The sequence below is a fragment of the Suncus etruscus genome, chromosome 11 (genome assembly GCF_024139225.1).
Source record: "Suncus etruscus isolate mSunEtr1 chromosome 11, mSunEtr1.pri.cur, whole genome shotgun sequence".
NCBI classification, from domain to species: domain Eukaryota; kingdom Metazoa; phylum Chordata; class Mammalia; order Eulipotyphla; family Soricidae; genus Suncus; species Suncus etruscus.
Window position 1 is genome coordinate 56,008,940 of NC_064858.1, and position 16,252 is coordinate 56,025,191.

The following is a 16,252-nucleotide window of genomic DNA, read 5'->3' on the forward strand; positions in this document are numbered from 1 at the left end:
CCTGGCAGGCATGGGGGACCATATGGGACACCTGGATTCGAACCAACCACCTTTGGTCCTGGATCGGCGGCTTGCAAAGCAAACGACGCTGTGCTATCTCTCCAGGCCCCTGCTTTCTTTAAATATTGTTTCTTCAGCAAATTTGCCTTCCTGTTCTTCATGAACTTTGGTGATTTTTATATTTTCTTCTGGAGCTTATCCCATAGTTTTCTATTATGCTGTTTATTTCTTTTCATAATGTTACCCACCTGTGGTAACAGCTGTGATTTTTAGGGATTTCACTCCCTTCTCATATTGGAGCTCCTTAATATTTTGCTCATCTGCTGTTCAGAGCTTCTATTAAATCTATTGAGTTTTTTGTTTGTTTGAATATCACCTATCATGCTCTTTTTATTTTATTTTTTTGGTTTTTGGGTCACACCCGGCGGCGCTCAGGATTTCCCTTGGCTTTACACTCAGAAATCACTCCTGGAAGGCTCAGGATTTGAACCACCACCCTTCTACATGCAAGGCAAACGCCCTACCTTCATGTTATCTTTTTGGCCTAACCTACCATGCTCTTAATTTCTACTTGTCATTTTCTCATTTCAGTACTCATTCTTTCTTCTGCACTGCAGGCGTTGCTGACTACCTTTGATCTCATTAAAATCCTCACAGTGGGGGCCGGCATGGTGGCGCTAGAGGTGAGGTGCCTGTCTTGCCTGCGCTAGCCTAGGAGGACCGCGGTTCGATCCCCCGGAGTCCCATATGGTCCTCCAAGCCAGGAGTGACTTCTGAGCGCATAGCCAGGAATAACCCCTGAGCATTACCGGGTGAGGCCCAAAAACCATTAAAAAAAAAAATCCTCACAGTGGTGTCAGTGAAGTCATTGCCTCAGGATTTATTTTGCTGCTTGAACCATCTGTGCTATAGTTCTCATACATTGAGTGTGGTGGACCTCTACAGATCTTCCCAATGAGAAGCCTGCTCCTGCTGTGCTCCTGCTGTGTCCTGATTAGTGTGAGATAAGGAGCTGTCCTGGTACTACATAAAGAGCTGTGTGCTTTAGGAGTTGTGGAGTTGAACCCCCTGCTGTGGCAAAGTTTGGAGAGACTCAATAATTTAAACCTTTAAATAATAGTGTATGGTATCACTAAAAACTTATGCTTTAAAATGATGAAATGCAAGGATCTTCACTTGTGGGCTCCCTGGGAATAGACCAATATACAAATTATTCCTTTAAAATAGGTCCTATTGGAATGCGGCATCAAAGTTGCAGTTCATAAACTGCCAGAAGATGGCATTGTATACCAAGTAATTGTCCTTTACCTTATCTACTGTAACATTTTCCAAATGCCACTAGCTGTTAATATGACTATTTAATTGGTAAAAGAAAACTTTTTCTAAGCATAGTATCTCACAAACATTTGTCACAGATGTATAGCTTTATTTCATCATGATTGTTAGTCCCTAAATATGAATCTTGTCCATTCTCTCATATGTATGGAAATCATCTATTAAAGTTTTCATATATACTTTCAATATTGTTTCAAGAATTGTTAAGATGTAACTTCATTGCTAAATAGTAATTTTTTTGTTTGTTTTGAGGCAGTGATCAAGGCTTTTCCTGCCTCTGTACTCAAGGATCATTCTTGGCAGGGCTCAGGGGACTACGTGGGGTACCAGGGATCAAGCTGTATAAAAATATATTCCCAGGGTTGGAGAGATAGTTTGGCGGTAAGGCGTTTGCCTTTCATGCAGGAGGTCATCGGTTCAAATCCCGGCATCCCGTATGGTCCCCTGTGCCTGCCAGGAGCAATTTCTGAGCCTGGAGCCAGGAATAACCCCTGAGCACTGCAGGGTGTGACCCAAAAACGACCAAAAAAATTAAAAAAATTATATTCCCTACATGCTTTTATTTCTGATGATCAGAATTTTTTTGACCATATATTTTTTTTTATTTTGACCATATTGGCTTAGATATCTTTCACAGTAGTATTTTAGGTACATATTAACATTGAATCAGGGGAATTCCCATCACTGATGATCAGATTCTTAAGGCTATTCATGCCATCTTAGAAATCCTTGAATCTTTCATTCAATTCACCAAATATTGCAAAGCATAAGTGAAAAAAATATTCTCATACTATAATACAGCATATTATGAATAAATATTTCCCCCATTACCAATAGTGATTTCAGATTAAATCTTAACTATGGTACATGCCGATTAATGTCCTTCTAGGCATCTATCTTAAAGAAAAGTTATTTTTGTCATCTTTCTAGCCAGAAACCAGACTGAAACAATGCAATGATAAATAATTTGTTAAAGTTAAGCAGATTATAGCCAGCAGAGTACAGGTATGAGTTCTGGTACAGCTTTGATTAATATATTAAAAAAAAACCAAATATACCACTAGTCTCTAATAGCAAAGTGGAATAATCTGTTCAACGTAGTTCTCCAGTAGCAAGCATAAGTATGTGGTTTCCAGTGACCTAGTGATCTTCCTTCCACATATATCCAGTCTTGGTGCTCAGAGATCATTCCCAGCAGGTCTTAGGGGACTGCATGGGTTGTCAGAAATCAAATCTGAGTTAGCTGTGTGCAAGGCAAGTGCCTTATTTGAGCCAATGGAGGCTGTCTTAATCCTGATATTAAAATAGCAGTAATAGGGGCCAGAGAGATAGCATGGAGGTAGTACATTTACCTTACATGTAGAAGGATGATGGTTCAAATCCTGGCGTCCCATATGGTCCTCCAAACCTGCCAGAAATAATTTTTGAGCATAGAGTAACCCCTAAGTGGTGCCAGGTGTGACCCAAAAGCCAAAAAATAAAATAAAATAAAATAGCAGTAATATAGGTTAATTTTTTCCTACTTTTTGAAGGAACTTCAGTAAAAGCAAGCAGATTAATAATTAATCTCCTTAAAAAACACATTTTCTTTATAAAATTCTCACTGTAGCAAGCACAAACTTATCAATAACCAGATGACCTGTGATTTTTGGAGAAGCATAAGAGTCTGGGTTCATCTTTCCTGTGTCACATGAAAGATATTTAATAGTAGAAATATGGTGTGCATTGACTGTGGTAGCAATAAAGTCAGGAAATAGGTTCACAGACTCAGTGGCAGAGCTCCACATGCTGTGGACCAGGTTACCTTGAACACAACTGATTTCTGTTTTTTGTTTCCATAGGGTTTTTGTGAGAATCAAGAGAAATATTTGAAAATGCTTTAAAAAATGTATTTTCCTGATGTGGAAATAAAGGAGAAAATAGAAGAATATCAAATATATGAGAAGAAATGGAAAAAATGAAATGATTTAAAAAAATTAAATTATGAGGGGCACACAGCACACAGTTTGATCTCTGGCATCCCATATAGTCTCCCGAGCTTGCGAGGAATGATTTCTCAATGTAACCCCTGAGATTAACCAGGAGTAACCACTGAGAGCCACTGGGTGTGGCCCAAGGACCAAAAAAATAAAGTTGTTGATAGTTAAGCTCCAGTCATACAATGTTCCAACACCCATCCCTTCATCAATGTTTATTTCTTGCCATCAATTTTCCACTGACCCCCTGTTCCCCATCTAATTTTAGACAGACACTACTCTCTATCCATCTCTCTCTTTCTCTCTCTCCCCCCTCTCTCCCTCCCTCCCTCCCCCCTCTCAATATTTCCCCTTAATGTTTTAGGTGCTATGGTTTTGATATTGAAAGGGTGTCTTACAAATTACTTTATATCTTTTCAATTCCCAGTTCTTGTACAGAGGGATTATTTCCAACTATTAGAAGCAATGCTTTAATTTTTTTCTTTACCTAAGCACCGTGGTTACAAAAATATTCATAGTTGGGTTTTAGTCATTGAATGTACACCACGAGTGTAACTTTCTTGCCACCAATATTCCACATTTCCCCCCATCCCATGCCTGTCTTCCAGACAGGCATTATACTTCTGTCACTCACTATCTCTCACTATCATTATAATGGTAGTGTTGGTGCAGCTATTTCTCTAACTGCATTAACCACTCTTTGTGGTGTTTTGTGGTCCTTCTGGCCCTCAGCTCTACTGTCTCTGGGTATAGTTACTATACTGTCTTTTTTTTTTCTTAAATACCATAGATGAGTGAGACTATTCTGTATTTCTCTCCCTCTGACTAATTTCATTCAGCATAATAGTTTACTTACTCATGCATATATAGGAAAATTTCATAATATTCCATTGTATAGATGTACCAGTTTCCAGTGGTTGTTTCCAGATTTTGGCTATTGTAAATAGTGCTGAAATGAACATAGAAGTGCAGAGGGCATTTTTGTATTGTGTTTTTGTGTTCCTAAAGTATATCCCTATTTGAGGGATATCTATATGTTTTCCAGAAAGGTTTGACTAGACAACATTCCCACCAGCAGTGAATGAGAGTTTCATTCTCTCTGCATACATGTTCTTGTTCTTCGTGATGTCTGCCAGTCTCTGTGGCATGAGATGGTACCTCATTGTTTATGGTTTCGGCGTAGAGTCAGTGCAGAAAGTCACATCCACATAAAGACTGACTTTAAAGATTTATTTGAGTGTTATCATCCAAATCTTTGGCATTCCATTTTCTTTCCTAGGAACTGTCCCTCTTAGCCTCCCACCAGCTCCAAAAAACTTTGAGCCAGCCAGTAAACTGTCCAACCAACTCCCAGCACCTCACTCCCTCCACTCTTAATTCTGCTCTCAACAGTGCCCCCACCTGGAAGGTTGGTTGTAGGTGGAACAATAGGCAGACTTTCATATATAACAATTCCCCCTTTAGTAAAGCAAAAATAATAATAACATTTTCTATAGTTATAAAAGAAACACTAAACAATAAAAAAAAGAACAACTGTTTACATATGCGCATAACAGGGAAAAGTAAAGAAAAACTTCTAACCTAAACATAGGGTGTCCAAAACCAGAAACATGTCAAGGAATCAACTGCAAGCTCCAGAGAAGATAGATTTATGACATACAAGATGAAGAATTTCAAATAAGTTCTTCCTTGGAAGAACACTGGAATGATGACCAATAGGTATCTGAACTTAATCCAAGTTTTTTTCTTTCTTTTTTTCTTTTTCTTTTTTTTTTTTTGTTTTTTTGGGCCACACCCATTTAATGCTCAGGGGTTACTCCTGGCTAAGTGCTCAGGAATTGCCCCTGGCTTAGGGGGACCATATGGGACTCTGGGGGGATCAAACCACGGTCCTTCCTTGGCTAGTGCTTGCAAGGCAGACACCTTACCTCTAGTGCCACCTCACCGGCCCCTAATCCAAGTTTTTTATCCAGGCAGAAATCTATGGGAAGTCCGAAATTGATGTACAAAGTATGGCCAATTATTTATTGATGGGAGCTTAAGTCACAAACCAAAACAAAATGTTTAAGGCCAAGAACCTCCTCGTGTAGATAAAAAACTTGAGGTTCCGGGGCTGGAGAGATGGCATGGAGGTAGAATGTTTGCCTTGCATGTACAAGGACTGTGGTTCAAATCCCAGCATCCCATATGGTCCCCCGTGCCTGCCAGGGGCGATTTCTGAGTGTAGAGCCAGCTGCTGGATGTGACCCAAAAATACAAAAACAAAAACAAAAAACTTGAGGCTCCATTCAAAATAAATAGAACCTCCTTTTGAGCCTACTATATTTTTCCTATGATGCACCCAAGCAAAAAAACCTTGAGAACAGACAAAAATATCATTTAAAAAATTATTACACTATTATCATTATCAACGGACTCCTATCCTCAAACTCCCTTCACTGGGTACCTGTGCTTGCTACTATAATCAGTTTCTGAGACACTCCCACTCAAAGATATTTCCTGATACGAAAGTGCTGGAAGTTGTTTACAGACTCCAGATGGCCAAATCACAGACCAAAGTGGTGTCCCGGAAACAACACCCTCCCCCCTATTTCTAGAACATAAAAGGGACATGTGTCTCTCCTCTGTGTATCTTAGATGTATTCCCTTAACATCTATAACTCTTTTTGAATATCCTCATATTGTGACAATTTTGTCCACTGGTTTTGTTATTTGGTTGTTTGCTTTCCCCCTATGAGATCTGTTTTATAAGCAATACTGATAGAAGAGTATCTCTGTATAGAATTCATGTTAGAACCAAGTTACGGGGAGTGTTGGACTTGATCCCTCAGCCCCCAGATGCACCAACAATACCTTGTGGCATTGTTTCTCTTTTGCAAAGGCACATTAAAATGGAAAAATAATACATATGCAAACAAGTTTTTATCTTATCCCATCTCTAATGGGAACACAAAGTTTGTAATGTAGTTAGGCCTTATACCCTGAACATTGGCATAATGATTTGGATTAAGCTTCAGAAGAATGGGCATTGCCTATAAACCCCATGGAGAATGACTCAGAGGTTAGACAGACTAGTATGCCTGGAGCCCAGAGTCGGTCTTATGCCAATAAACTTCTGGGGTGAGACCTCCTTGTAATCATGCCAAGGATTTTTTTTTCCGTTTTCCCCATATTTTGCTGGGCCTATGCAAACTACGGTGATTGCCACTTACACACCTTTACTACTGTATTATTTTTTAACACTTATCCTTTAAGAAAGAAAAAAAACCCCAGCTTACTGAACTTAAAAAAAAATGACTGTAGCTGTTAGTTGTACAACTCCCTAGTCATTCTTGGTGTTCAGCTCTTTAGTCTTATAGTTGTTGCTGTCAGGTTTCTGTAGTTATAGAACCTGGTGGTTTCTGTACAGGTCCTGTGTCAAAGATTGGGTGGTGTGGTGTGTCTTGTGGTTCCATCTCTCTATCGGGTCACATTGCAGAGAATCCTGCCCTAAAATCAGACTATTGCTGTTGCCTGGCTGGCAGGGTGATATAAGAACTGTTTTTGGAGAATGTCAGTACTGTGGTGGTAGTAGGGCTTTCCTTGGAAGAATTTATGTTCTTGGAATTGGTGTGGGAAACCTTGTCTGTTTCCATAGGTGGTATCCTTGGTTCAGGGGGTGAATTGTCAGTGTCAAATCATCTGGAGTCTAAGCTAAGTCATTATACCAAGTGTAAAGACTACTGATTTGTAATACAATTTGAACTTGGGAAAGTGATGCATCCCACCTTCATTTTCCTAAAGGTTGCCTTAGCTATTCAGGGATGTTTATTGTTCCAGCTGAATTTCAGGAGTGTTTAATCCACTTTTTTGAAGAATGTCATGGGTATCCTTAGAGGAATTGCATTAAATCTGTACAATGCTTTGGGGAGTATTAGCATTTTAATGATGTTAATCATCCCAAATCCATGAATAGTGTATGAGTCTCCATTTCTTTGTGTCCTCTTTATTTTTTTATGAAGCAGTCTTTTGTAGTTTTCTTTATAGAGGTCCTTTACCTCTCTAGTTTAGTTGAATCCAAGGAATTTGAGCTATTGTAAATGGGTTTACTTTTTTTGTTTGTCTGTTTTGGGGCCACACCCAGTGACGCTCAGGGGTTACTCCTGGCTATGTGCTCAGAAATCGCTCCTGGCTTGGGGGACCATATGGGATGCTGGGGATTGAATCGAGGTCCATCCTGGGTCATCCATGTGCAAGGCAAATACCCTACCACTGAGCTATCACTCTGGCCCCAAATGAGATTACTTTTTATTTTTATTTATTTATTTATTTTTTATATACAAACCAAGAATATAACATTTTATTCATTTCTGGATCAGGAGTATTACACAGCATATACATATATTTAGAGAATATATAAAACAAAGAACCATAGAAAGAAATATTGGTCTGAAATGGCCTGTGGGACACCTCTGAATCTACAGGGCTGTGGGGGTGGATCTCCACACATGCTGGGCGGGCAGCAGGATGAATCCAGTGTTCACCTAGCAAGGGGTAGCTGTCCCCCGCTGGACGCACAATGCACTGTGACTGGCATCCGCCACAAGGGACACCAAGTTGTAGATAAAAGAGCCATAGCACAGTGAACAAATATAAATATTTGGTTTTTGCATTGTCCTCCAGATAGTTTCTTTTCTAAACTAAGAGTCACATCCAGGGTCTCTCCTTTCAGTAGTGTCCCAGTTATTGCTTGGCCTTGTTCTGAACGGGTAGATACAGTTTGAACTCTGCTGGCAGTTCGTCCTCTGAATAGAGTCTGTCCGAGAAGTAAACCCGTCGGATCCGGCAGTTTGCATGGATCTGCACCCGAAGGGTCTCGATATAATTCGTGCCATAAGCCCGCCGGGTAAAATCTGACAGGTTGAACTGGATTTGGTTCCAGCCATCATCCAGCCGCATGGGCATGGTGCAGATGAAGGGCTTGACGCGAGTGGTGCTCTGGTAGTTACTGGCCCGAAATCGCCGGTGCACATTCTTGTCATCCAGCACCTGTACTTCAAAGGTAAAATATTTTTTCAGGTTTTTGATGATCATGACAAGAAAGGGAAGTTTAATCCCCAATGTCTTCTTTGGGTCTGCAGGACATGTGATATATGTGGTACTGACATTTGTCCCTTCAATCTCTAAGACCAGGGACTGGATATCATTATCAGTGATTCTTTTGATGTGGCCATTCCGTACCTTTTTGTCCCAGATCTGCAAGGGCTTGCTGCCGATGCTGTAGAGGATGGAGAGGAAGCCGCTCTGGAACGTGTTTTTGAACATCTCGAGACGCTCGCGGCCTTCTCTTCTTCTCCTTCAGCAGCCCCGGAGCAGACAGAAGACCCAGGGGCGAAGGTTGAAGCCGGTCGGACCGGACGAAGAAAAGACAAACGAGCTAGGGAGCCGGCCGGCAACCTGAGACTACTGACAGCTGTACCGGGACGCAGGACGCTACGCTACCACGTCCCCGCACCGCTAACGCCGGAAGGACCGAAGTTCAACTAAGCCGGAAACCACAGCAACTCGAGATTACTTTTTAAATGTCTATTCATTCTCTATTATTATTTGTGTATAATAAGGTCATTGAATTTTGCCTGTTAATTTTGTAGACTGCCACTTTGCTATATGAATATTTTGTTTCTAGAAGCTTTTTGGTAGAGTTTTTAGAATTTTTTAAATATAGAATTATGTCATGTAAAACAGTGAGAGCTTAATTTGTTCCTTTCCTATCTGAATCCCTTTGGTGTATTTTTCTTGCCTAGTAGTTATGGCAAGTACTTCCAGTACTATGTTGAATAGGAGGGGTGAGAGGTGGCTGCCCAGTCTTGTTCCAGATTTTATGGGAAAGGAGTTTAGTTTTTCTCCATTGAGTATAGTATTTGTTATGGGTTTGTGGTAAATGGCCTCAACTATATTGAGAAAAGTTCCTTCCATTCCCATTCTTTTGAGAGTTTTATCATGAATGGATGTTGCATTTATTCATATGATCAAATAGTTTTTATTTTTTACTCTTGTTAATATGATATATTACATTGATTGACTTGCTATATGCTAAACCACACTTGCATCTCTGGAGTTACTTGGTTATGGTGTATTACCTTCTTGAGATGTTGTACGCTATTTACTAAGATTTTGTTGAAGCTCTTTGCATCTGTGTTCATCAGAGATATTGATCTTTAGTGTCACGGGCTAGCTTTTGGGTCCAGTTGCATTAGAGAACTTCTTTGAGTTTCTTTGAGGAGAGTGGATGCATGGGCAGCAAAATATAATAAAATGAGAGACCACACAATACATGTGGGAGAACAGCATTCTAAGTTTCACCTCCAAACTAGAGGTTTATGCGGGGTATATTGCCAGTCACAGGTATGAAAAGAATGCTCACATATTGTTTTTGTGCAAAGTACAACATATCTCTTGTTAACAGAAATTTATTAGTGTGCACTGTTTGATCTTCAAAAAAATTCACATTGCTCTACGTGGTTTATAGACCTTTGAATAGATACATTTCAGGTAGGAGCCCAGAGGATAAAAGGAAGGTAAGTTTTAATATCTCTAAGTACTTCCTCTCTGGCCAGGCTCTACGTGTCATACAGATGTAAATTAAAGGATTAGCAAAAAGCCAAGTTTTCTTATCAAATTTCCTTTTCCCCAAGGGAACAGGTTTTTAGATCTAGGGGCTTATAGCAAATAACTAACTCCCTACGGTCTGGTTTTTGGAAGGAGCAATAAAAGAGATAAACTTATATGAAAGGGATGCAGAATCTATATCTGGTAAAGTTGAATAGCCCAAGCTATGCTGGCCAACCCTTTTTTGGAGTGTAAATTAGTTAGCAAGTATTCAAAGTGTCTAGGGAAAGCCTAAAGACAAAGAGGAAATAAACTGTTTTGGTGCTGAATTCTCCAAGTAAAGAGAAATTTAATCAAGGCTATATTTGTCTGTAAAAATTCTTATATTAGGAAGTAAAAGATTTTGCTATAGACATCCAATAGGCCAGTTAAATGTTTGTTTAAAGGAGGCAGAATCCCAGAGTCAGTCTTATGCCAATAAACTTCTGTGGTGAGGCCTTTTTGTAATCAGGCCAAGGATTTTTTTCCATTTTCCCCATTTTTCTGGACCTATGCAAACAACAGCGACTGCCACTATCACACCCATACTATATTTTTTTCACTCTTATTCTTTAAGGAAAAAAAATACAACTTACTGAACTTAAAAACAAATAACTGCAATAGAATGCCTGTCTTGAATACAGGCAGGGGATGGGAAGGGGGGAGGGAGTAATGTTACACTGGTGAAGGGGGGGTGTTCTGGTTATGACTGTAACCCAACTATGATCATGTTACTTAAATAAAAAATATATTAAAAAAATAAAGGAGACGGAATGTTAGTACCATAACACAAATTTCATTGTAAGGTATTTCTCAGGAATTTTGTCCACCCATCCACACTGGGAGGAAAAACTTTCCAGCAGGCCTACTGGTGAAATATTCCTCGGAAATTTTCAAATTAGCAACCCACACTAAGAAGATAACATCTTAGCAGGTCTTCTGATAAACCTCCTCTGGAAATATTGAAATTCCTCATTATGGTGTGACACTGTAGTTCTTTTTTGTTGTTCTTGCATCTCTGCTTTTGGGGTCAGAGTAATGTCAGCCTCATAAAAGCTATGCCTCATATTTGGTGCATTTAGTCCACTGACATTGAGAGAGATAATTGTCATGGTATTTAGTGTCATCTTTTTGTAGGAGTTTGTTGTGTCTGTTGGTTTGAAGTATACCTTCAGTTCATCTTTTAAGGCTGGTTTTGAGTATGTAAAGTTTCAGAGCTATTGTTGATCCTCAAAGCTGTGTGTTCTTTCTTCAAACCTGAATTTAAGTCTGGTTTAGTGAACTACTTTTGGCCGTGTATTGATTTCATTGAATTTTGTTACTATATACCACCACTGCTTTTGGGCCTTGAAGATTTCTTTTGACAAATCTGCTATTAGTCTTAAGGATGCTCTATTGAATGTAATTTTGTTGTTTGATCTTGCCTTTTTAGTATATATCCTTTTCTGTGGAATTTGTCATTGTGACTAGGATGTGTCTTGGGGTGATTTTCTTTGATTTCTTTGGCTGGTACTCTTTGGGCATGTAGGACTTTGTTGCAAGGACTCTTTAGCTCTGGGAGTTTCTTTGCAATGATGCCATTGACTTTTGATATTTACAGGGTTTTTTGCTGGGTCTCTGGGACTCCAATGAATCTTATGTTGTTTCTGTTTAGTTTATAGAAGACTTCTATTTTCATATTTTTACATTCTTTAAGGACTTTTCCCATTGCCTAATATTTGGCTTAATGCTCTTTTCCAACCTCTTCTGTTGTATGGAATTGTTAGACATCTCACTGATTCTGTCTTCTTCCATTGTTACTCTGTTGGAGAGGCTTTCCAGTAAAGTTTTTATTTTGCTTGCCAAGTTTTCTGTCCTGTTATTTCAGTTTGAAGTTTTCTCATTTCTGTTTTTATATCCTCTTGATTTTGTGGCTTGTTTAGTTTTTTCCATGCTTTCTTTGAATTCTATGGTAATTTTCCATAATTCTTTTCTAAAGTACTTATCTGAGAGGCTACCTATGTGGTTGGTATTTTTTGGGTCATCAGAGCTACCATTGTTATTCTCTAAGCATAAGAGTTTTTTTCCCCATTGTCATGGCTGCAATGTGGTATTTCTACATCTTGTGCTAGGTTTCATTGAGTAAGAGAAGTGTGTGTCTGCTTTGGTCTGTTCTGTAGCCACACAGAACCCTCGGGTTCTGTCCTTTGGCCTGGTCTGCTCACCTGAAGGCATGGTTTCCAGGATGAAGCAAAGCTTTTTTTTAATTTTTAATTTTTAATTATGAGAACAAAGATGCAAAGAAAGAGGACAAGGTAAAGTTACAGTGGAAGGACAATCACCCATAAACAGAATTCTCAGTAGTCCCATTGCTGATATCTTAACTTTGAACTTTCAGCCAAAGAACATTAAGAAAAATAAAACAGAACCCATGTACAATTACTTTGTCCCTCAAGTGCCCAGATTGTAGTACATAATATTTCTTAGCAGCACACAAAGCAATCTAAAGCCATAAAACGTATGTAACTCCTTAAATATTGAAGGCAAAGTACTTTTTTACATCTCCATGCACATGCATATTAGTTTAAGTTAACCTCAAAAGTTTAAGTGGGTTGTTTTTCTTAAGGATTAGAGTCAAAGGAACAAAGTAAAAAACGGTGTTAGAGTGGCAATTATTGTCTGCATAGGCCCACCAAAATATAAGGGACATAGAAAGAAAAAGCCTTGGCCTAAATACAAGGAACCCTACCCCTGAAGTTTCCTGCATAAGACCAACTCTAGGCTCCAGGCAAGCTAGTTTGTCCAATCCAGGTCATTGTCTGTAGTGCCAATACACTTTTATTTTTCACACAGTCTCTGTTGTTGGTATCATGTTTCTGTATTAAAGATCCTAGAATCTGCATATCCTACATTGCAGTCAGGATGGTGCAGAGTGTCCTCTAGTTTCACCTCACAATTAAAGGGTAATGCAGAGAACCCTGTCCTTAAGCAGGTCATTGTTTTTGTCGAGTATTGTGAGTGTTAAGGGAAGTCTCTTTTGAGCTGGTCAATGTCAGAGCAGTGGTAGGGTCTTCCCTGGAAGAGGATTGCTTCCAGGTGTTGTTATAAAAAACCTTGATGTTGGGGCCGGCGAGGTGGCGCTAGAGGTAAGGTGTCTGCCTTGTAAGCACTAGCCAAGGAAGGACCACGGTTCGATCCCCCGGCGTCCCATATGGTCCCCCAAGCCCCAATTTCTGAGCGCTTAGCCAGGAGTAACCCCTGAGCATCAAACGGGTGTGGCCCGAAAAACTAAAACAAAAACAAAAACAAAACAAAACAAAAAAAACCCTTGATGTTTTGTAGATAGCTTCCCTGGTTCAGGGGTGAATGGAAGATGCCCATTCTTCTGAGGCCTGTGCCAGGTCATTATATCAATGTTCAGGGTGTGAGGTCCCATTGCACTACAAGATTTGTGTGTTCCAATCTCTATTAGATAAGAACTTATTTGTATGTATAGTATTTTCCCATTTTAATGTGCCTATGCAAACCAGGAACAATGCCACGTGGCGTTATCGGCGCATATGGGGGCCATAAGAACAAGTCCAACAATCCCCATGATATGGTTCAATCATAAGCATTAAACTGAGGGGTTCTTTCACCAAAATTCCTTATTAAACAGCTAGCTCACAAAAAGAAGAAAAGATAAAAAGTGGGTAGATGTCATGGTAAAAGAATATTTAGAAAGAGTTATAGCTGTTAAAAAATACACATAAAATATTCAAAAGACATATGGGTCCATTTTATGTCTTTTGAAATAGTTGGGGGTTGTTAAATGCAATGCACGACTTTGGTCTGTGATTAGGACTGTGTAGTACTGAAGTTAAAAAGGGTAAATGTGGGATACTGATGGTTGGGGGTGAGAGAGTTAAGGAGTAATACTGAGCTTTGTAGCGGTGTGCGAAAGGGCAGAATCTGTTGGGGCAGGAGGTCGGTCTTGGTGCCTAACAAGTTAAAGAAGTGAGAGTAAAGAGGATTAATTAAGGGGAAGATAACAAATCCGGAATGGGAGATGAGGGAGTAGAAGGGACTCTGGTGTGGGGGAGAGGAAATATATCAGAGGGGCTATATACATTGTATAGCTGAATTGTTTAATGGATTAGGCTTGGCAGTTGGAGAGGACCACTGTATAGAAAGTCACACCTACATATACACTGATTTTAGACACCTATTTGAATATTATTCTCCAAATCTAGGGAATTTCATTTTTTTCCTAGAAACAGTTGAGAATTAAGAATATTTTTGGATATTGTTAAAAAGTATATATGTCGCTTGGGCTCAAATGTGTCCTTGCGCTTTTGAAAATGAATACTAGTAAGAAAAGAACTCCTGAATGGTGTCCAGTATGCATAGGGGAGGAATTTCTCTCTCCCACCCTCCTCCCAGGACCTGATTGATTTACCAGGCGTAGCCCTGAAGACCAGTCTGGCATAGGGGGATCTCAGTCCCCTGGACTAAGTGGTCAGCCCAGTGGGCCTATGGCTACCTATGGCTAGCTGCCCTGCCCAGAGCCCCCAACATACCAGCTGAAGAGACACAGAAGTCTTGGCATGTGGAGTCTCTGGGTCAGCAAAGCTTTTTAAAGCACATCTTGATACCAATAATGAATAGTTTATAAATTGTATAGGGTTGATAGATAACATTTCCAGATAAAACTTTTTTTGGAGGGGTTCACTGCCGGCAGTGCTCAGGGGTTAATCCTAGCTCTACACTCAGCAATCACTCCTGGCAGTCTCAGGGGACCATATGGGATGTCGGGATTCAAACCACTGTCCTACTGCACGCAAGGAAAATGCTCTACCTCCATGCTATCTCTCTAGCCCCCATAAAACTATTTTTAATGCTGGATTTAGAATGCTATCTGAGGTGGACAGGAATAATAAGGGTTAGTGTAGAGAGTGAAGTTGACTGGAAAAACTAGCTAAATTCAAGAGAGAAGGAATCTCAACATAATCAGTTTGCACTATTTTTTATTGTTTTTAGCATTTCTTATTTGATAAGGTGAATAATTTGATTATATTCTGAGGCTATTTAAACTTCTGCACCTTTATTTTTACTATATTTGACTTGATAAAAATTAGTTATTGAGTTTTCAGAGTGATATCACAGCAGATAGGGTGTTTGTCTTGCTTGTGGCCAACTTGCCAACTTGGGATTTGACCCCCAGCATCCCATATAGTCCTGCAAGCACCACCAGAAATGATCTCTAAGCACAGACCCAAGAGGGATCCCTGAGTATTGCTGGGTAAGGTACAAAAATTAAAAATAAATTAGTTCTTTGAATAAATACTGTCTGAAAGTTGTTGGAAATCTGTATATCTTCTTGTCTGCAACACAGAGTTGAATGACTTGATTCATGGCCCACCTATGAATGCCATTTTTTCCATTGCTAAAGCCCTGACTCTAAGTAGAGATCCAGCTAGAAAGTCAAGTTTGCCTCCATAGAGCTGGGCAGAGGTAGTGTTGGCAATACTGAATCTTACTTTTAAGTCATTTAAGTTCAAGATTCTTTTAGACAAACAGAAACTTTCTTGGTGACAAGTGCATGTATTGAACATGTGAGAATCTGGGTTAATTCCTGTTGCCATATCTCCCCACTCCCAATCTTGCACTGCATGGTATAGCTCAGAAGCCCTCTAATATCACTTGGTACTAATACCCCTAATGGTCCCCAGTACCACAAGCCTGAGCAGCACTGCACCTGAACATTCACATTCAACTACTAATCCAGCTGGGCCAGAAATGTGCATGGGGCCTTGGGGCCTCCTGAGCCCCATGTGGCAGTCCTATTTCTTCCAGACCCATTTTAAAAAATAATAAAATTGAAAGTAAAAGCAGGACTCCACACAAATTATGAACCATCTAGATAATCACTAAAAACCTTTTGTGGATATGTCTATAGGAATTGTTGTGTTTTAGCTGTCCTAACTCATAAAAGTCTCAAGTCAATTTTGCTCAGTAGTGCTCTCATGAGCTCCTAGAGGTCAGTAGCCAACAACTGTTGAAAGAAGTAGGAATCAGCGAGATTCACATCCACTGAGTCTTTTTCTAGGGAGAGTGGGCATATCATATTTTATTTTGGCTCTACTGACTCTTGACCAAAGGAACTTTGGGGAATAAGTTAAAGGCTTGTTGGTAGACTGATTAGATGCACAATTTCCAGGACCTGATCATTCTCAGCCTTGAGGGTAGCAAGGTTGGCAGCCAGAAGTTCTTCATTTAAGTAGGAACACAAGACTGGACAGGACTTTTGTCCCCTCCCACTTGTTGTTATTGTTATTACTGGATGACCAGTACAC

The 16,252-nt window shown here is 39.8% G+C and overlaps 1 protein-coding gene across 1 annotated transcript; it reads right to left on the minus strand.

Annotated features, from left to right (window-relative positions):
* Positions 1-7,617: 7,617 nt before the first annotated feature.
* LOC126021955 (cilia- and flagella-associated protein 20-like) lies at positions 7,618-8,639 on the minus strand. Its single transcript, XM_049782846.1, has one exon. It carries the CDS (start codon positions 8,613-8,615, stop codon positions 8,034-8,036), a length of 582 nt encoding a protein of 193 aa, XP_049638803.1. The 5' UTR covers positions 8,616-8,639; the 3' UTR covers positions 7,618-8,033.
* Between the last annotated feature and the right edge of the window lie 7,613 nt (positions 8,640-16,252).

Bases quoted from the DNA above. Each gene is read 5' to 3' on its own strand.
- LOC126021955 (XM_049782846.1), bottom strand. From the start codon at position 8,615: ATGTTCAAAAACACGTTCCAGAGCGGCTTCCTCTCCATCCTCTACAGC.